We start from the raw sequence: 21467 nt of genomic DNA, 5'->3' as shown, positions 1-21467 counted from the left end.
ATTTACTATTTACTACTAAATACAAGGAGTAATTCTGTATTAATTCATAGCTCATATTTATTTATTTAAGGAATAATAGACCAAAGGCTAGTCACAGAATAATTAAATCAACAACTGTATTATGCAAACGAAAATAATGTTGTATTTCCTTTTTAGAAAAAAAATTATGATATAAAAGATAAATATTTTATTTATTAATTTTAAATATTAAATTCTAAAATGTTGAATTTTGAATCTTAAATTTTAAAATCTAAATACGCCATTAATATAAAATATAATAAATAAAAAATTAATATTTGTTTAATTGACAAAAGGTGTGAAACATTCTAAAATTTTATTTTTTGGAATTTAAGTTTTAGAATCTAAGTTATATTTAAGGATTTGTTATTGGTCAATAAGTTATTCCATACATTAAAATAAGAATTGAATTTCTGACACTTAAATTAAATAAAGTAATTGAGTAATGAACTAATTACTAGAACTCGAATTAGTTAGGATTGTTACATATATTTTTTTTAATTTTTCACTATATCTCTCTATCAGACAATTTTTTTTGTTTGGACGGGTCTATCAGAGAAATTAAAGAAGGTTGCATACATTTTACATAATTCAAAATTATTCAACCCAAATTGTTTATTTTTTGTTTTCTTAAATTAAAAAGGCCCAAAACCTATCAACTTAGTAGTATCTCAAGCCCAATTATTTTTTCTCAAAGAAAAACCGAAACCCAAATCCAATCGTAACTGTGTAGCCCAAATCCCAAGACACTGATACATGTTTGAGAATTGAGAGTGGGTTTGTGAAGAAATTGAGATGCTGAAAGGGAGAAAGGTTTCAGGGCGGGGAGAGGCAGTTGCAGCCACATACGCCTTCGGTCCCGCCGAAGATGACGTCATCATCAAACACAGGCTTCTCACTCGCACAACAACAACGAGGGGCGAGCCTCCATTGAAGAAGCTTCAGAAGAAGTTCACCGCTTTCGTCTCCGAGATTGAAAAGGACGACGCCGACAACTACAGCGACTGCGATAAGCTCGCGAGAGCGTTCTTGCAGGAGCTCACGACTTTCGAGATCCCGCTTCTGAAGAGCAAAGCCATTGTTGATGCAAATATCAGAGAGCAGGAGAATTTCAACGAGCTCAAGGACGAAACGAATCGACAGATCTTGATAGCGCAGAACGACATTGAAGATCTTAAGAAGCTTCTGGAAGAGAGTAAAGTTGAGAGACGGCATAAAGAAGAGTGTGAGGCTATCAGGAAATTGATTGCTCAGCAACCGCCAAGGTCAGAGACGCAGAAGCTCATTACGCAGTTGGAGAAAGAAATCATGGCGTTGGACATGGAGAATACTGCTGGTTCCAGATTGTTGGAGCTTCGGAAGAAGCAATTCGCTCTTTTGTTGCATGTGGTGAGTGGTTCTCGCTTATGCTATATGCATTGATGGCTTTATCTGATTGCTCTGTTGTTTTTCTTTTGTAGAATTTGAATCAATTTTGTGGTTTAGGGTTGCCTTTTTGTGTTTATCTGTTATGCTTCTGTGTGGTAAATGTAGATGCTATGAATTATGGCTTTCATGTAGTTTAATTGAATAGTTCCAAACTCAATTAAACGTTGGTGATTTATTCTAGAGCATGTTCAGTTTAGTATAATCAAGTGAAGTACCTTTGGAAATTGGAACATCTAGTATTTCAATCCAATTTGGGATTAAAATTTTGATTCTATTAGGGTGTGTGTGGTTTAAGTATTACATTGTTATAAAGATTCCATTCCCATGGGAATTAAAGATACCCAAGGGGAAGGTGGGAATTGAAATGATGGTATTTTGATTCCCTGGAATCAAACTTGCTTAGTAATAGTTTTTCAAACTTTGAACCAAACATGGGAATATGATATTTCCATCTTAAAATTCCTAAGAATTATTTATAATTCCTCCAACCACACACACCCTTAGATCCTATGCTAGGAGGTCAATTCCAGTATTCCACCCACATACCCTTCTTTCCCTTCCACTTACCCACCCACTTCCGTTATTTACCTTCTTTTCAAACCCTCTATATAATGTCCTCGGCTTTTGGAAGCTTTATGGGTATAACAAAGGGGAAGGAGGCCAAATTCTTGTGGCATTGCCTTATGTATGCCCCCAACTGGAGTATGTGGTTGAAGTGCAATTCTTGCACCTTCAATTTCATTTTATGACAAGCATGTTTTGTGATAGATAGAGTTCAAGTGCTTGGCCTCTTGTTCGTGTAGAGTACACAGTCTATTTAGAGGATATTCGCTCATATATTTTGAGAGATTGGAAAGCTATGCTTTGTTCATAGTTCTTTTTGTATGTTTTGGTTCTTGTATAGAGGATCTCTTTTTCATCTTCTTTCTTGTATATTCTTTCTTATGATCAACACAAATCTTTTTTATCGAAAAGGGAAAAAAATGCTCCTGGTCCTGGCTGCATCATAATGTCAAAGTAAAACTAAACTCTCTAAAATGCATAAATTGTATAGGTTCATAATATCTAGCTGCCATTGGTCACATACGGCATTCAATTAAATACTCTTATAGATTGAAATTGCATGATGATTTACAATTTGATAGGCTTGCCATGGAATGCATAGAGGCATTACTTATTGGTGCAGTCTGAATGATTTTAGAAATAGAACTCATTTTTGTAAAAGAGAATGCAAAAACAGAAATATAGAATGCTATTTTAAAAGAGGCAGATAAACAGAACAAGTCATTTGTGCTGAGGAATAGCTGTGGCATACTAGTATGAAAAGTTGGACTCAAGCATGTCTCACTTTTTCTTCTTTATTATTTCTTAGTAATGTTAAGGAGATTTTATTTAGTGGAGAACAAGTATTACAGATAGACAAAATAGGAACACTAGAGGTTCTCCGTACAAGAACAAGAACCAATAGAAAAAAACTATCAATTTAGTAATTCATGTTATGATAGAGATTTAAGCTTAAATGGGTTTAATTCAGATATGATTTATGACAAGGAACTATGGCCTCATGTAATACGTATAGGCAACCCTGTCTAAGGAGATAAGACTTGGGGGTTTAGTGAATTAGTGCTTAGTAGTAATTCATTCTCTCAGTATTTCTTCTATAATGATCCAGTTAACTTGTTATTAGTTTTAGTCATCCCCCTATAAAAGGGTGAATCCCACTTCACATTGTACATTTCTTTCTATCCATTCTCTCTTTGCACTGATGATAATGGAACTCAACACAAATGCTTATTCTTATCTTATAAAGCTAGTCTAAAATTTGGGATTAAATGTGCAAGAGTTATGCCATATTTGTCATTTCCTTACGTTCTTTATAGTAACATATTGTGACCATGTGCTATTTTGCAAATGTAAGCACCTCCCATCTAAGTCCAACATTATTAAAAGTTCCAACTTTATCCAAACTATATTGTCATACTTGTTAACACAACTATTATCTTTATCTTTTGATGGTTGCAGGAGATTTATATCTCTGTTATGCTCACCTTTGTCAGATGTAAAATTGAAACTGTTGAATTAGTATGTCGATGGTGATTGTGATTCAGACATTGAGACTCTTTGGTTCAAAAATTTCAAAACAAATTGTTTTATATTCTGCTTTTCTCTTCTTCTGTTTTGCTGAAGTTGTTCTTCCAGTCTGTACTTGATATTTTTGGTACATATCGATTAAAGGTTGCGAATTTTAATACAAGCCAATCCTTCTAAAAGGCCAAGATTTATGACTACAGTATTTGTTTTTTAAATTTATGAAGCAACACTGATTTTCATGTCTTAAAATCTTGTGCCATGTTTAAACCTTTATGCTTGCTGAATATGTTGTGTGACGCTTAGAATGATAGGAAAATGTTGTGCATGTAAAACCACTTACAGTAACATTTATTCTGTCGCTGTTCCTTAACCTTTCTTCAGGTGGATGAGTTGCAGAACACGATAGAGGAAGAGCAGAAGAATCTGGTCGAGGAGATGAGAATAGCAACCGAGGAACTTAAGAATGGGATGGAGAATGGAAGTGGAGGCTCAGAAGCAATGACAATTGACCAGTAACTAGGTTCGGTCTCAATCTTGCTGTTGTAACATCATCTACTCTTTAAGAAGCAAACATGGAGTTTCCCCCCCTAAGGTGATTAGGAACCACTTATAAATTCACTATTAATATATTTGTGCTAATGCTTAGGACCTTTGTAAAAGTACATTCTGATTTCAATGATTTCATCTGAAGGTAGGTCTTTATGTGTATGAGTGTGAGTGTTAGTTTATCACAAACCAAATGAAATGAAATCGGGATAGAAAAATTTTTCTCTCTACTCATTTTTCGTGTTCATATCAACAGCGAACCTAACAATTTCTACCACTTTTGTTTTTTCCCTTTCTTTTAATCTCTCTTTTGTTTAAGGAAATGCTAATTTGACAGATAAAAGAGAGTAAACAATCAACAACTACAAGGAAAAAGTCTCAAATTCTCAATTGCCATAATTAAGACTTTATCCTTGTAATAATTGATTGTTTATTCCCATTTAGTTGTCAATTTAAATTAGCATTTATTCTCTGTTTATTATTTATTATCCAACACTAAAGGTGGGTTTGTATTAGCTTGATCGGGATATGACAATCTACAATAAGTATAGAAAAGTCTACTTGTACCCTGATATAGAGTTTAATTTTGATACTGTGTGTACTATTATTCAATCGGATTTATAAGTCTAGATGGCTTTTGAATAGTGAGTTTGAAAATTAGTTATTTTTATTAATGCTGTATGTAATACACAATTAATTGTCTGCATAATTTTTTTTTTATGATGCATGAAAATTTTCCTGATATACCTATGCCATTTTTTTTCCAAATTACTTATAAGCCGAATATATTGTTGCACTATGTAATTTTAGGCTTTGAAGATTTTGGTCGTCAAAATGGTCATAGTGAGCATTACCTCCTTTGGTGTTCCTTATTTGACGTATATGATGATTAGCATCACCAAAGAGCAGGTTAACAAACATTGCATCATATTCAATAATTCAAACTCAGCATGGACAGCATAGATATTATATGGCCTTACTCAATTGGCTTTGCCTTTGCAACATCTAATTGACTATCCCCCAGAAAGGATAATTTTTTTATAAAATTATAATTAAATCTTTATCCATATCTACAAGCAAGTGTCGTGTGCAAAGAGGAAGGCCTGTTAATCACGTAGAAAGACGCAATAATCAACGTGAAATCATATTATTGGTAATCAACTTGATTTGGTAAACAGAGAAAATAGCTACGTGTTTGTGTGGCTTTTATAAGAATCTAATTCTGATAGATTTCTAGTATTAAAAATTCAAAACAAGTCATCTATTTATTTATTTAATTTAATATTTAATCATATATCAATATCAATATATTAGTAAAGTATCCCACTTGCATAATTTTTATGTTACAATATCATATAACATGACACGTGGACAATAAAAAGAAACTACTAAGAAAGTTGATTAATCTCTTCTAATAATATTTATAATTGTGCTCCCCCGTCAATGTTGTAGTTTATAATTTATATTGTATTTGCCTTCTCAAAAATTAACAAATAGGAGGTAGTAGCAAACTTCAACATAAGGCAATAAGCACTCTAAAAAAAGGGTATTATCATTTATCAAAGCCATATATAATGTGTTGTTGTTGCTCTGATGAGGACCGAAAATGCAGGCCTATTGGGTTTCTGTTAGGCCTACCTTTTGCTTTCGTTTCTCTCCTAATCTCCCTTGTGGGTGTCATTGTTTGGATCGTTGGGTAAGTGTTTTTAACTTTTTTTTTTCTTCTATACTCTCTCGTATCTATTTACAATAGATAAATATATATTATCGATTTTACCAAAAAAAAAGATCTATTATCGATTTTTATAGATGTAAAATTAATTAAGATGGTAAAGAACTTGGTCCCTTAATTGAGTCGAGTCATGCAACTTCAGTCAAATCGAGTCAAGTCAGTGGAGTCGTGCTAATTATTAACGTATGAATACTACTAGTACTTCCAGTTTAGTGGGTATTGTGTGATACTAGTAGGTGACAATTGCATAAAGAATATGAGGAGATAGCTAGTATAATGCTTTTAATATTATTCCATGAATAATCCCAAGTAACCAATTACTTACTAATATTCCAATTATTAGATTCGTTTAAAATATGAATTGTGTTGAATATGTAAATGATTGGTGTGTAGCTTTTAAACGTAAATGGATAATTTTTGGTAGAGGGTTATTGTTTCTTTTCAGAGGTTGATGAAATTGAATTGTTTTCAGGTTGATTTTGACATGCATATGCCCATGTTGCCTTTGTGTGACCCTCATAGTTGAGTTTGCTCTGGCTTTGATCAAGGCTCCATTTTCAGTCATGGAGTGGTTCACCTCTAAGATTCCATGTTAGAGATATTTGTATCATATGAAGTCTTTGAAGTAGTGGTGAATATGATAGCAATCCACCGTATATTCTTTTGTTAATTCGTGTATTCAATTTCTTTGATTATGGTTTGATAAATATATAGTGCTCATCATGAAACAACTCTTGGTTGTAAAATCCTGTATGCCAAAATCTGAATTTGAAAGTAGGGTTCTTGTTTTTTGTTGCCTTTTTTTGGCAAGAACTAAAGAAAATTATTTGTATTTAAAGATTACAATATTGTGTCTATTCACTTGTTCATTTAAGTAAGTATAAAATATTTTAATTGTTCCATAGGAAATCAATATCAATACTTTATATATCTTTTGTTTTCAGCATGCAACTATATCACGCAAATAATTATTAATTTTCTATTAACAACATCAACACATGACTACTATAGTAATATTCTAAAATATGCAAAGTTCAAGAGATATATTAGGGTTTTTAAAGTTAAATGAATGTTTTTTTAGTTGCCTACGATATTTTCTAACTAACCCGACATGTCAAGAATTAATTCATCGCAAAACTGATCACTCGACCAACCTAAGTTAGTTAAATTTAAATGAATCTTATAAAAGCTTATCTAGCACAAATGGTAGTAGAAAATAATGGTGACACACCATAAGGTAGTGTAATATCTCATCAGCCAAAACCCACTTAGAATAACAAATTTCTCCCATTCTGAAGAATCAAATTAATTTGACCTACTACACAAAAACAAATTACTAACCACAATCCAAATAATCAATGTATAACCTAAAGTTCAAAGTTCAGCAACATCATTTACATCCTCAGTCAATCAATAGTAACAAACATTTCTAAGGAATCTTTTGCTAGCTTCACTTAGGCTGGAAGAAGCCATATTTATGAGTTTGGGAAGTTGATAGCTGAGAACTGTTAAATAATTTAATAAATTTGACTAAATTGTCATCTAACGATTCTTAACTATTAACTTCACATAAAGTTAACTGTACCTGAGTTTCTATATTTCAAGAATTCTTCAAAAGTTCCTATCATCAAAGTAGAACTTAGTTCATCATAATTATTTTAAAATATTTTAATATCTTTTTTAATTATATNNNAGTTTCTATTGGTATTTTGATTTTTTTTGAATTTGGTGCGGTTTGGTAATGTTTTATTTGGTTGGGTTGTATTAAATAGGCGTGAACAAGCTGGGTTCACAAAAAAAAATAAATTTACATAAAATTATTTTTTATTTTTATAAAAAAATTTCTCTGAATTGTGTGAGTTTGCAGTTCTAAATCATTAATCGTTATTTTCTTTTTTTTTTTAATTTTTTGTTTTGGGCTTGGCGTTGGGCCAGCATGGATACCCGGCTCGAACAACCGGAACCCGCCCAAAACCATATACCCTGAAACCCGACCCACCCTTACTGGTTCCCTGTGTACCCCCTAAGGCCCCTTCTGCTTCGTCCCACCCGTTCCTCTTCGCTGCCGTTGACTCGAAATGGCGTCGTTGCCGGAGTGAAAGCTCCGCCGTTGCTGGGTTGTCGTTGCCTTGTCCGAAGCCGCCAGGTTGCCGTCGCTAATGTCGCGCTTTGGTGCCTCCGTTCCTCTTCGTTGACGGTGAAGTAGCAGACCCAACCCAAAGGCTCCTCTGGATCCTCATATTTGCCATAGCAATCTATTGAAATTCTCAGGTAATCCCAGTTACATAACATTCTAAACTGAATTGTCTTTTTCATTTCTCTATTCTCAATTTCTCATCTTAAAGTTGTTTCTTAATTGCACCTTAACTGTTTGATAAAATGCCTGGGTGTGTTTGGATATATATGAACTTTAAGCTACATTGCCTTATTCCAATTGCCGATTAACTATGACAGAAGACTGCAAGTTTAAGAGCACTTTGATGCCAATAGAAAGCAATAGTGGTTAGCAAGGGTGCAACTTTGAACAAGCACTTTGGAATGAGTTATTACCACTAGTTCTAAAGTTATAGCTGTTAGCAAGGTGCAACTTTATTTCCGTATAGTTTCTCTGATTCACATCTAGTACAAGGGCTGCTCCCATAGGTCGCGATGTTAGGTCCATTGATCCTGAAGGTGATACTAGTTAAATTTAAACCAACAATCTTGATTAACAAAACTGAAACAGAATCAAATCATGACAAATTTGAACTGATTGAATTACTAGTTATACTAATTGGATTCCACAGTGCCACAAGAAATGATAAATCATCTGGAAGAGACAAAGGTAGCATCTTCTATTAAAATCCACTGTGGCCATAATGATAATGGCGAAGTCAATGTTTTCAGCTTGTTGCTAAGATATCTGAGGCAACCTTATGTGTACTTGAAGATGTATAGTTGATTAACTGTGTTACCATTGACCATCTTTTTTTAATTTGTCAGCATGATTAATCTTTCAGCTATGCGATCATTGGATTTTACGTCACTGCTTCTATTCTCTGCCATTTTTCGTGTTATTTTAATTATATATGGAGAGTGGCAAGATGCTCATATGGAGGTTAATTATACCGATGTTGATTACCTAGTATTTTCTGATGCTGCGTCTTTAATGGCTTCGGGTGATTCCCCTTATAAGAGGACCACATATCGCTATTCCCCCTTGCTTGCATTTCTTCTCATTCCTAATTCATTAATCCATCGATCTTGGGGAAAGTTTATCTTCTCAGCTTCAGGTATGGATTTAGTTTTGTGCAGATAATTATGTCTTATGTAGTGTATATTAGATGATGTTTAACATAGATTCTTTTTTTTGTTCAGCCAATTTTTCCTTTTATAGGAAGTAGAAAAATAAAAATTAATTCTTTCAAAATAGAGATGGAACTATATCTTATAGCTTATTGCATCAGAAATATGGTTATTACAATGTTGGAGTCACAATTATGAGAAATTTCCTTTTTAGGCCCCTCTTAGTTATAAATGCTTAGTTAGGATTTAGTATAAATAAACAGAAGGGATAAGGTTGAAAGAAGAGATGTTTTATCATTTGGTTATTCTTTTGTAGAGAATGTCAGATCCCTGAATTGAATAAACAATAACAATTTTACACCTTTTTTTTTCCTTTCTAGTTTCTTCCTATCTCTGAGCCAGTCCTGGTATTGCCCTTATTTTAACGTTTGTAATTAACTACTTTAAATTGAGTCTAGATTAACTTTCTTTATAGAAATCCTGTGTTGAATAATTTTCCAAACGTTAGACCTAACCATAAATATCATGTCTAAAATGCAGATTTGCTGGTGGGATATTTTATCCATTTTATTCTACAGCAGAGGAAGGTACCCAGAAAACTCTGCAACTATTGTGTCATGACATGGCTCTTCAATCCATTTACTTTCACCATAGGGACACGTGGGAACTGTGAACCTGTTGTTTGTGCCATGATATTGTGGATAATTATCTGTCTTATGAAAGGTACAGTTCTACTTCTCTATGATGTAAATAGTGTAATGGGTATAGATTGTCAATCTTTTAATCTGTAATCCTTTCTATGTTCTAACATGTGGCTATTATGTTTGATCCACTGGTAGCTATATTTTGGTCATTTATCTTGATATAAGAAAAATCAGTTTTCACAAATAGGTTTTACATTCTGCGTTTCGGTAACTCTTCACAAATATTTTGATCCCTAACTTTCAATAAAATGACAAGAATCAATAAAAAAAAATAAAGAAATGAATAAAGAAAATAGTAAGTCAAATTTTCAACATGTATATAGTAAAAAGCCTGATTTTTATTTTTTTAAATGGACAATGATAATAATAATCTTCACTTTTTGACCCTGTTCGATTTTAAATATCTCCTTCCAATCATTCTGAAAGCTAAATAAACTGCAGTATATAATTGATGTTGTATTTGGTGGAATAGGGGATCAGAAAACAGCCTTCTAGCTACGTTTTAATTCGACTTTTGCCTTTCCTCTGTTGATAATTTATGTTAGAGCCTTGCATTTTTTATTATTAAGTTCAAATTCTGTTGATGCTTCAAAGCAACATATTTTTGTAAAAGGTATACAATATTCGATATTTGCATGTCTTTTGAAGACTTCATTGTATGCTTTTGTGCCTTATCTTTTTCCTCCCACATTTTACAGGTAATCTGTTGCAGTCAGCATTTTGGTATGGACTTATTGTCCATTTCAGGATCTATCCCATAATTTATGCCATCCCTATTGTCCTGGTTCTTGATCCAAATTTCTTCCCATCCGATCGGAAACCTATCCTAAAGAACTGGACTGCTGCTCAAGCAGAAAGACTCAATGATGGGAATTGCTTGTGTTCGTTACATAATCTCTTAAAATGCATATTTACAAGGAAGAGGCTGATGTTTGGACTGGTTTCGGCAGCGGTTTTCTTCTTATTCACTGGTTTGTCCTATTATTTATATGGATGGGAATTCCTACATGAGGCACTACTATACCACCTTACTAGAACAGACCCAAGGCACAACTTCTCCATCTATTTCTATCACATCTATCTTCACTATGGTTATGATATTTCAGTGGTGGAGAAGCTTATCTCATTTTTGCCGCAGTTCATGGTGCAGCTGGTTCTTATTTTCTGTTTTGCAAAGGATTTGCCATTCTGTCTATTTGCTCAGACTGTAGCATTTGTAGCATTCAACAAGGTTTGCACTTAAATTTTCCACTAGTTCTTATTCCCATTTAATTGTTTGCAAGGACTTTGGTATATTAGATTCTTTATATGATGCACAACTTTGTCTATATTGGGAACTATGTTGTACACTTAAATCATAAAATTAATATACCTTTTGCAATTTGCAAGCGATAATATCTAAAAATATATAATATTTGAAAGAATATTGTGCTATTTTATTCTAGTTTAGAGTAATTAAGTTAATGCTCAAGACCATGAGTGCACTAATAAATGCTTTTTTATTTTGCAGGTGATAACTGCACAGTATTTTGTATGGTTCTTTTGCTTGTTGCCTCTGATATTACCATGGAGCAAAATGAAGCTTAAATGGGATGGCATGCTTTGCATTCTTTCATGGATGGGAGCTCAGGTCCATTGGCTAATGTGGGGTTATCTGCTTGAGTTCAAGGGTAAAAACGTATTCTTAGAGCTTTGGGTGGCAAGCTTAGTGTTTCATGCAGCTAATGTTTTCATCCTTACATTGGTTATTCGCCACCATAGATTTTCTTCATTTTTCCTAGGTTTGGAGGATGTCAAGTCCAAAAATGTTGCTAAACTTGAATGAGTTACTTTCTAAGTGTCATCTGTCATTAAAAATTCTTATTGTTATTGCTTTCGTTATCTCGGTTTTGCTTCAGTAATTGAACTTCATTAGATTTGGAGGGGAGATAACGTTAAAATTCCTCATGCTATGACTTTCTGCAGACGACAAATAGAAAATGATACAAGGCCTGAATCATTGATTGAGCTTAAAAATGATCGCTTGGTATTAAATAACTGCCTCTAGCAAGCTATTGAATCATTAAAACATCAAAAATCCAGTATAAAAAATTAATAACAATAGCTAAAAAAAATCACAATATGTGCAATATGCACGTAACAAGAAGGGTATTTTTTACCCATTGTATACATGTATGAATTGGCATAAAACAAGGAGTGTGATTCCTAATTTCATTTCCCCATCAAATCACAATCAGAATGAGACAGTCATCCCTATTCAGTAATAACTAATAACTACCTCTTTCATCTTTCTTGATCAGCATCAAATATCATTTGATTCTAAGTATGCAAACATCTTAGCTCACAAATCTCATGCAAAATTCGTTGCCATTATTTGCCTTCCTCTTTAGTCTGTAGCATTTGTAGAGCTTAGGACCCTGGCTTGTTAGCAACTTAGCAATGCAAGAAAGGAAACAATTTTCGTTTTGTTTGCTGTTGGAAAGATTCCACATCTTCCTACTTTTGTCTTCTCTCTTCCAATAAATGATTCTTGTGTCCCTGAGAGCAAGAAAGAACAGAACTTAATCAAAAGATAACCTGCTCTTCTTCCAATTAATTTTCTGTTGATTTCTATTTTCTAAACTAATCGAAGCAACTCTCTCTGCTAAAACATGTAAAATGCCGGACTCTTTCCGGTTTCTTATTAACAAGTTGATTGAGATAGCAAGAATTGAACCAAATGAGCTGCTATGAACAGCTGAGCATTTGGCAATGACATATTAACCATATGGCTTGTGTTCAAACCTCATTTTCTTGGTCATGTACAAAGCAATCTAAGTCAAGTGTATATCCAAAATCTTTCATATGCATAATCAATACTTCCAAAACTTCAACAATCTGCTCATTTGAAGAAACAAATTCACCTCCAACAACAAAACTGTAAACCTGGTTTTTCAATTCAATCCAGCTCATCCCTGCCTCTTTCTTATTTTTAATACCTCTCATAAGCTTCCTTAAGCAGGCAACACCAGTCCAGTTACCTTCAGCAGCAAAAAAATTTGATAAAAGCACATAAGTTCCTGCCCTATTTGGCTTCATTTCCAACACCCTTGAAGCTGCCAGTTTGCCTATACTTCGTTGTTTATGAGCTTTACAAGCCCCAAGAAGGGCAACCCATATAGATTCATCCGGCTTAAAAGGCATATTCTCTATTAGTTGATAAGCTTCCTTTACTCTACCAGCACGCCCAAGCAGATCGACTACACATCCATATATCTCTTGATCGGGTGCAACATTATAAAATCTTGTCAATAGTCTAAAATATCTCAGGCCCTCATCCACTAGTCCGGCATGGCTACAAGCACTCAGAACTGCCATGAACACTATCCTATCAGGTTTAATACCTGATCTGACCATCTCATTGAATAATTTAGTAGCTTCTTTTCCATGCCCATGAGCCCCGTATCCAATCATCATGGAAGTCCAGGAGACCAAATTTTTGCATGGCATTTGGCTAAATATTTTATGTGAATCTGTTATGTTTCCACACTTTCCATACATGTCAATAAGGGCATTGGATAATGCCAAGTTGTTATTGAAGCCTCTACGAAAAATTCCCCCATGAAGCTGCTGCCCACAATACAGAAACGCTAAGTTACCACATGCAGCTACCACACTGGTGAATGTGAAGCAATTTGGACTAAAACCTTCAGATACCATTTGAGAAAAGATGCAGAATGATTGTTTAGGATCCAATGTCTCAAAACCAGCTATCAAGGTATTCCATGTGATAGTATCTTTCTGACTCATTTCAAAGAATAATTGCTTTGCCTCGCATGCTGAACAAGACTTGAAATACATGTCCAGTATAGAATTCATGACAGGAAGATTGGACTCAAATCCATGATTAATCACTGCAGCATGTACCTGCTTGCCCAAATTACCCAAGCCAGTAGATGCACAAGCTCTAACAGCAATTGAAAAGCTGAAGGGGCTCAGCTCTCCTTCCTCCTGTTTATTGCCAAGGAAATATGAAAACCCCATTATACTGAGCTAGTCTCTACCAAAAATTTTAATGTTTTCCTTGAAGTTCCTCTAAGGTGAGTTTATCTCGAAAATGAGAAAATTAGAGGTTACCTACCCTTAATCAATAAATGGTTAATGATTGTGGTTACCTCCTTAGTTTATCACCTTAGAGGAGGCTTAATCTTAACAGAATACATGAGTTTTGTAGGATGGAACAAAGTGGTAGAAATCTCACAGCATCCGTTATATGAATACACAATTTAACATTTTGTTGAAAAGAAAAAAAATGTGTTCTCTATTGTTTTTCTTTGCTGCTATGAGACCCATCGTTTTGAGTAAAACAAACATGGATTTGGAACCAGAAAAGTTGAAGAAAAGTGGGAACCTACCAGAAGCATTTGGCGGAAAGCTCGAAGGCCACCATAAGCATCTCCTCTATGAGTATATCCAGCTATCAAAGTTGTCCATGAGACAGCATTCTTATTAAGGATACTCTCAAAAACCATTCTTGCACTGTCCATGCTACTACAGCAAGTGGCATACACATCCATTAGCGCATTATCAACATATATGAATGACCCTTGAGTACCATTCTTTATAGCCAACCCATGAACCAACTTCCCACACAAAAGCGCACTCAGCCCCTTACATGTCTTCAAAACTGCTGACAAGGTGAACTCGTTAGACCGCGTCCCGTATCTCAACATCTCACAGAACACGCTCCACGCACGACCATGGTGGTTGCAAGAATTGTAGCCAGTAATCATAGCAGTCCAAGTGACAACATCTCTATGTGACATTTCATCAAACAGCATGCCTGCTTCTTCAATGGACCCCTTATCAAAATATGATTTGATGAGATCAGTGGCTAAACCGGAGATGTCTTTGGGGCAAAACGGTGCAATAGAATTCAATTGGGTGTCATCGGCAAGAGAGTTATGGACAATGGTGGGGATGGGCCGGAAATGGGTTGGGGACAGTAACTTCCTAGTACCAGTCATCATCTTCGTCCTTGTTTATGAAGAGTGACCATAGAAAAAGTTGTTTATTTTTTCAGCATAAGATGATAGAAAAAGTTCTTCATTTCTTCATTCAGGTGGAATCGGATCAACTCTATATGGACAGGTGATGATCAATAGTTATTCTTAATATTTGGAAATTACTTTCTAGTGCCATGACTTCATATGAAAAGTTGTTATTTCAACCTGTAATGAATAATGATTCTGTCCTCTAAATTCTTTTTTTTTGTTCATCATCCGGTGTGATATTTTCAAGTTGGATTTAGATCTTCTAAATTTTGAATTTCACTTTAGAGAGTAAAGTTTGATCTTTCATCCTTAAATGGTTTTTCTCTCATATTTTCTCTTGGTCCCACCTATAAAATAAATGGTGAAAAATCAAATTTTACTCTTTAATGTAAAATTCAAAATTTAGAGGATCCAAATCCTTTCAAGTTAGGATCATAGGTGAAAAATATTTTGGTCAAGCACAATTTGGCCTTGTTTTGCAATTTGAAAGCTTATATATGTCTTGATCAAGAAGTTAAATGTATATTGTTGCGTAGCTTGTGCTCTGAGATTTGTGCAGGGTGGAAGGGTTATATGTACCTCAATGGCAAATTATGGAACTGGGGATAATGCAGGAAATGAGTCAGGTTACATTGTAGGAATGACCACTTGTTATCCTAAACTAGGTTCTGTAAAGATCATTGATGGCGAAAAATTAAAGAATAATGCTACACATCCAAGTCTTTGGATCCGGATCCTCTAAAGTTGTATTGTCACTTTAAAGATTATTAATCACCATTGAATTAAGATAGAAAAGTGATTAAAGCATTACTTTATCACTTTACTAACATTGTTACTTTAGAGAATCTTTTTCTCAAGTCTTTTTGTTAACCAAGTCCAACAAAGTTAGTTAACATAACAAAAATCAATTATGGCTAGTATTGCTCCAAGTCTTATTGTTTAACTTGATTGGACTTGGTTCATAAAATGACTTTGATGTGTAGCATTACTCAAAATTAACTCTGGAGTACTACAGCAGCACCACGCGAGGTCACACCGGAATCATGGGGCTTTTCTACCAACTGGTTGTAGAACAGCTTCCTCATCAACACTACTTCACTCATTCCTCTCCTTTCTTCAGGAATATAAACAATGTATTTAACTCATTTTGGCAATAATGTTAATGGGAGTGGTGTGTCATGTAATATAATATAAATATGTGGAAAGTAAAATAAAGTTATAGCATATGATACTTATAAATTAAATTAAGTTTATTTATTGAAAAACTTATGGGGTCAGCAATTGTTAGTATTTTTTGTTGTTATTTAATCAGTACAAATACTAAATTATTTATTAAGCAGGTTTAAAGCTGTTGCCCGGCCTAAACCACCGGAAAAATATCCCGCTGACAACCCACACTGCCTAACCTGCCGGAACAATCATACATATACAAGACGAGACAATGCATCGATTCAAGAACTCGAAATTTAACTTTATCTGCAAGCATTTTTGTCGAATTCCATAAGAGGCCAAAACTTTTTTTCGCCCTATACAAATGTCACTAACAACGTGTTTGATCGTCTATTTCATGAAACCCTAGAATCACACACAGCCCATTAGAAAAGCATACAGAGCCAGCTTTCATATAACCATGTAATGTACATTATTCATGCAATCGGATTGCATCTCATTCATCATTGTGTTCTTAGCAAGATACTATCACATATAAGCATAAATCACCATACATCAGAACCAAACTACAGCTTAATTTCTGACAAAGAGGGGAAAAATAGAGCAATTATAGTGTTCCAAAAAAAAAATCCATCGCTCGACCGCCTTCAGGCTCTGAATTCCTCATGCTATGACTTGTTCATGCTTTCTGCGGATGATAAATAGAAAATGATATAAGGCCTGAATCAAATGAGATGGAAAGAAGAGATGTAAGGTTGCACATGGGGGGCATCTCTAACCTGCATCGGAAGGTACAATTTGAATTCTGGTGGTAGTTCCTCTTCAGAATACAAGCGATCGGAGAAATATATCCTTCTCAGGCGACAGTTTGCATGCACTTGAACCCGCAGCGTCTCCATATAATTTGTGCCATATGCTCTCTTCGTGAAGTCCGCTAAGTTCAACTGGATTTGATTCCACCCATCATCCATTCTAAGCGGCATGGTGCAAATGTATGGCTTAACTCTAGTGACAGCCTGTAACATACAAAATAGTTCATCACTTGGGATGCATATCTGAACAGTAATTCATACAGAATAAGGCATCTATGCTTGAAGATGAAAGGTGTTTACTTCCGAAAACCGGTGACCTTGAGATTTGCTTTCAAAGAAAATGCAACAGTATAAATAAGCAAATATATCTTTTTAGTAGTAATTATCATAAAAGGGTGGAGAGTTTAATAAGTTTTTAGTTACAAAATTCATGATTTTTTTCTTTTGCTGCCTGTAAATATTTTTATTTTGATCATGAGAAATTTTAAAATGTCTGGTTTCATTCCCTGCCATCAATTTATCTCCATTGAATGTTAACATGACAAGTTAGCATTTAACAGCTATGTAAACATTTAACAGCAAAGAACATAAAGAGAAAAGGAAAACAATTTATAGGGACTAAACATATTTAAACCCAAAAATGCAATATTTTACCTCATAATAATATCAATAAATTAGAAAAGAGAAAAAAAAATGTCAAATTGCACATTCATCCAACTAGGCAGAGTTGCAACAAGTGTTGTGGGCCATAAACATGTTCTACATTAAATAATATTATAATTTTATCCTGCAGAATTATTCAAACTAGTCGAACTTTTTTTGTACAATGTACTTCCACAATTGGATTTAGACAAGGCAAACCAAGATTTTAGCTAGAATTTCTGTCAAATAATAGAGTACTCATGCGTAAAATGGACATTGAATAAATAAATGGCCAAGAGATTTTCAAGAAACCCATACAATGCAAACAGGGGCAGACTTACACACTTGGAAATTAGATGCTCGAAATCGTCTTCTGACATTCTTATCGTCCAAAATTTGAATCTCAAAAGTGAAATACTTCTTTAGATTCTTCACAATCATAACAAGGAATGGAAGTTTTATGCCAAGTGTTGCAGCTGGGTCAGCTGGGCATGTAATGTATGTCGACTGAATATTTGATCCAACTATTTCCAGCACATTTGATTGTATGTCTTCATCCTGTGGTCGCTTTATATGTCCATTCACAACTATAAAATGGTCCACGACAAAATTAGTCATACATCATATTCACCTTGAAAAGACAAGTTGATATAATAATTAGCAGGTTGAAACAGGTTTCATTTCCATACACAAAAACCTAAATTCATTGGCAAATATTTTATTGTTTGTTTTCAACAGACTTTTTACTCAACTTCTATAATTAAAAAACTAAGGACTTCTATAGTTACTAAAATACTGTGTTAGAAGAGGTATCAGCAATGGGAAAGAGATTAGGGATCCTATTCCTTGGCAATGCGCCAAGAGCACTAGAATGTACAATTGGGAAATTCTAACTCTGAGGAATGAGAGCCTTGCTCTCTATTACAAGTTGAAACAAATGATTAGACAACACAGAAACTTCCCACTCTCATTATATCACTCTTACTTCTAAGTGACATTTTAGCAATGTTTCCTGCCATTTCCTCCCTCTCTCTAACAAACACAGCTGCAGCCACTAAGTTTTCTTCCTCTGTCTGTTGTAAACTACTTAGAATCTGTTCCTACCGTACTATATTCAAGTATTCAACAGTCACAAGTGAAGTTAGAGATTACAAAATCCTACAAATCCACATCACAAGTTTGGATTGTAATCTTCAACAGTTACGACATATTGTGGGCATAATAATCTGAAAAAGCAGGGGAGTTTTCCTCAGAGGCACAAATTTAAACTAAAAGCAGATACATGAATTAGAATTAGAATGCATAGGTTTTCAGTTCAATGAGACACACAGTAAGTTGACAAACTAAACCAAGAACAGAATAATTCTCCTTCACCACATTGCACACAATGGAAATGCCAAAATCCATTCCTTCCATGTGCACTTAGTTCACATAAATTCTTTCACAACTCAAATAGTTAAATAATGATAGAAAGGTACGACCCTAGTTGACCAACATATTTCTTATAAAATGCAAGGTTATATAATTTTAATATAAACCAATCCAAATATGACCAACCACTTTATACAGTTACACAATAACAGTAACAGAAGGCACATACCTTCTTTGTCCCATATCTGCAAAGGTTTGCTCCTAAAAATAAAATAAGGAACCAATAGAGTTACAGTCTCACCCTTTTTATAGTAAATATTCAAAAGTCAAATCATGTAGACTCAAAAAACACAACATACCCAAGGCTGTATAAGATGGAGAGAAATCCAGATTGGAAAGTGTTCTTAAACATTCTCTGCACCAACAAAAGAAGCAATTATATCAGCTTCGTCAACAAATACAGGTGCGCATCGGTTCACACTAGCAAAAACAAACATGACTAAAGAAGGAAATTGTTGTTTCAGCTAAATAAACAAAGCAAGCATGTTTTCTAACATTCATTGCTGATTATGATTAAAGTAACTGAAGTTTATGTATCTAATATCTGTATATTTCTATCTTAGAAACACTATTCAAGAAAGTAAAGAATAGATATCAAATAAACAGAACGCAAATTGCTTCCATCTAGACAAAGAAAATACCAAGCATTAGTATTCATAGTCACATGTGCCACCCTATAAACACAGTAAGGAAGATTTCCAAATGAAACGAGATTTTTCTCAGTTTCAACTCTACCAGATAGAAGATTCTGGATAATAGTATTCACCCCTTCCGTTTACATATAATTTTATAAAATCAGCTCAAATTGTTCGAAATATTTAGGTATGAAAACATTCGCACACAACGCGGAATCAGCGACGCGATGAATTAATAATCATTCATACACCAAAACAATAAAACACAATAAATTAAATCAAATCAAGAGTAAAAAACATTCTAACAGCGAAAAATTTCTGAAGTTAAGAACAACAGAATACGCAATCAGAGAAAAACACTCACACAGGAACGGCGTCGTTACTCGACCTTGCTCTGCACTTCTTCGATACCCTTTGCTTCTTTTTTTTTAAACTATTTTTGGGAATGAATAAAAGGGGATTCAAAAGAAGGGTCGTTGACTCATTGGGTCAATAATGGGAGAAGTACTTTTTCCGGTTTTGTAAATCAGACCGGTTTAAGCAATTGGCTCAGAAATTTAAAAACCCAACATGGTAGAACTGGAACAGAATTAGAACCGAATCAAATATATAAATATAAAATATATTATTTAGAATATAGAGTTAATAGTTAAATTCGTCCCTAATCACCCATTATTCAAATTAGTCCTCAAAAGATTTTTTTCAGTCGTATTAGTCAGATAAAACGTAAGTCAAATTGATCCTTCCGTTAGTTAGATGATAACAGCATGATGACGTGGTAGATTAATATCACATGTCACAAGATGATTGGTTGACGTGTCAGGTTAGTGACACTTAGCATGCCACGTGTCACTTGACGTGTAAAAAAGTTATTTATAATCAAAATAGTCCCTGAAAGTTTAGACGTAAGCTATGATGCACGGACACTGACACGGACACGGGACACGACACGACACGGGACACGCCGACACGCAAATTTAAAAATCTTACATGACACGGGGACACACATACATATAAAATATAAAGTATTTTTTAGATAAATCGTAATGATATTTTAATATTTTATTGATATTAAAATATAAATTAATTTTTTAAATTATTTTAAATGCCTTATTTTAATTATATCAAGTATTTAAAATATTTTTTATTTTAATAAATAATAATATATACTATATCTAAATTTATTTTAAGAATATATATTAAAAATAAGACCAGACACGCTGACACGTGATGGTATTTAGGTGTGTCCAAGTGTGTCCGGAGAAGAATATTTTATTTTTTATTGAGACACGGTTTGGACACAGCAGACACGCGTGTCGGACGAGTGTCGGTGAGTGTCGTGTCCAAAATGTGTCCGACACGCAGACACGACAACTCATCAAAGTGTCCGTGCTTCATAGGACGTAAGTAATTTTATCCTTAAAATTAATCAAATTAGTCCTTATATAAATTTCTTTTATTTTTTTCATAATATTAAATTTGAAGTATTTTTTATATTAGTACTATCAAAAATACTTCAAATTTAATATTATGAAGAAAAAATAAAAAAAAATATATAAGAACTAATTTGATTAATTTTTAAAATTTTAAGGATGAAAATGATTTACGTCTAAATTTTTAAAGACTATTTTGATTATAAATAAATTTTTTACACATTAAGTGACACGCGATATGTTAGGTGTCACTGACCTAACACATCAATCAATCATATTGTGACATGTAGCATTAACCTGCCACGTCATCAGTCGTTATCATCTAACTAATGGAATGACTAATTTGACTAACGTTTTATCATTTAAAGACTAATATGACTAAAAATCTTTTGAGAACTAATTTAAAGAATGAGTGATTTTTCATGGACGAATTTGACTATTAACTCTTAGAATATATTATTATTATAAAATTAATAAATGATCAAATTGGTACTTCCGAATTCATAC

General features: G+C 33.8%; 5 protein-coding genes and 1 long non-coding RNA gene across 13 annotated transcripts; 4 read left to right on the top strand and 2 right to left on the bottom strand.

Moving 5' to 3' along the window:
• On the top strand, nucleotides 778–6672 carry LOC107623635 (THO complex subunit 7A). 3 transcript variants are annotated; one of them, XR_002356720.1, is made up of 4 exons: nucleotides 778–1407; nucleotides 3919–4129; nucleotides 4894–5779; nucleotides 6288–6672. XR_002356720.1 is itself a non-coding variant. In XM_016325974.2 (2 exons), exons 1-2 carry the CDS (start codon nucleotides 814–816, stop codon nucleotides 4051–4053), a joined length of 729 nt encoding a protein of 242 aa, XP_016181460.1. In that variant the 5' UTR covers nucleotides 778–813; the 3' UTR covers nucleotides 4054–4317. The 3 variants fall into 3 exon arrangements, 1 of the variants encoding a protein (XP_016181460.1); XR_002356721.1 differs by lacking the exon at nucleotides 4894–5779 and having other exon boundaries at nucleotides 6288–6518; XM_016325974.2 differs by lacking the exons at nucleotides 4894–5779; nucleotides 6288–6672 and having other exon boundaries at nucleotides 3919–4317.
• Nucleotides 5625–6669, top strand: LOC107622513. Its single transcript, XM_016324442.2, has 2 exons — nucleotides 5625–5779; nucleotides 6288–6669. Exons 1-2 carry the CDS (start codon nucleotides 5658–5660, stop codon nucleotides 6409–6411), a joined length of 246 nt encoding a protein of 81 aa, XP_016179928.1. The 5' UTR covers nucleotides 5625–5657; the 3' UTR covers nucleotides 6412–6669.
• Nucleotides 7819–11685, top strand: LOC107622510 (GPI mannosyltransferase 1). 4 transcript variants are annotated; one of them, XM_016324437.2, is made up of 5 exons: nucleotides 7819–8086; nucleotides 8798–9087; nucleotides 9641–9823; nucleotides 10596–11035; nucleotides 11315–11685. In XM_016324437.2, exons 2-5 carry the CDS (start codon nucleotides 8799–8801, stop codon nucleotides 11627–11629), a joined length of 1227 nt encoding a protein of 408 aa, XP_016179923.1. In that variant the 5' UTR covers nucleotides 7819–8086; nucleotide 8798; the 3' UTR covers nucleotides 11630–11685. The 4 variants fall into 4 exon arrangements, with proteins under 4 accessions (XP_016179923.1, XP_016179920.1, XP_016179924.1 ...); XM_016324434.2 differs by having other exon boundaries at nucleotides 7822–8086; nucleotides 10503–11035; XM_016324438.2 differs by having other exon boundaries at nucleotides 7823–8086; nucleotides 8941–9087; nucleotides 10503–11035.
• On the bottom strand, nucleotides 11910–14929 carry LOC107622509 (putative pentatricopeptide repeat-containing protein At1g56570). The gene is made up of 2 exons (XM_016324433.2): nucleotides 14199–14929; nucleotides 11910–13794 (listed from the first exon to the last, which is right to left on the bottom strand). The coding sequence occupies exons 1-2, from the start codon at nucleotides 14811–14813 to the stop codon at nucleotides 12583–12585; spliced, it is 1827 nt and encodes a 608-aa protein (XP_016179919.1). The 5' UTR covers nucleotides 14814–14929; the 3' UTR covers nucleotides 11910–12582.
• LOC110268268 lies at nucleotides 14873–16552 on the top strand. Its single transcript, XR_002356401.1, has 2 exons — nucleotides 14873–14934; nucleotides 15397–16552. It is a non-coding gene; the product is annotated as an uncharacterized LOC110268268 (long non-coding RNA).
• On the bottom strand, nucleotides 16433–20017 carry LOC107622511 (cilia- and flagella-associated protein 20). Of its 3 annotated transcripts, none has more exons than XM_016324439.1 (6): nucleotides 19892–20017; nucleotides 19192–19247; nucleotides 19062–19093; nucleotides 17807–18048; nucleotides 16787–17023; nucleotides 16433–16695 (listed from the first exon to the last, which is right to left on the bottom strand). In XM_016324439.1, exons 2-6 carry the CDS (start codon nucleotides 19242–19244, stop codon nucleotides 16687–16689), a joined length of 573 nt encoding a protein of 190 aa, XP_016179925.1. In that variant the 5' UTR covers nucleotides 19245–19247; nucleotides 19892–20017; the 3' UTR covers nucleotides 16433–16686. The 3 variants fall into 3 exon arrangements, with proteins under 3 accessions (XP_016179925.1, XP_016179926.1, XP_020969835.1); XM_016324440.2 differs by having other exon boundaries at nucleotides 19192–19252; nucleotides 19892–20009; XM_021114176.1 differs by lacking the exon at nucleotides 19892–20017 and adding an exon at nucleotides 19534–19811.

This window comes from Arachis ipaensis, chromosome B10, assembly GCF_000816755.2.
Source record: "Arachis ipaensis cultivar K30076 chromosome B10, Araip1.1, whole genome shotgun sequence".
Taxonomy (NCBI): domain Eukaryota; kingdom Viridiplantae; phylum Streptophyta; class Magnoliopsida; order Fabales; family Fabaceae; genus Arachis; species Arachis ipaensis.
This window is presented reverse-complemented; position numbering and strand designations above follow the sequence as displayed.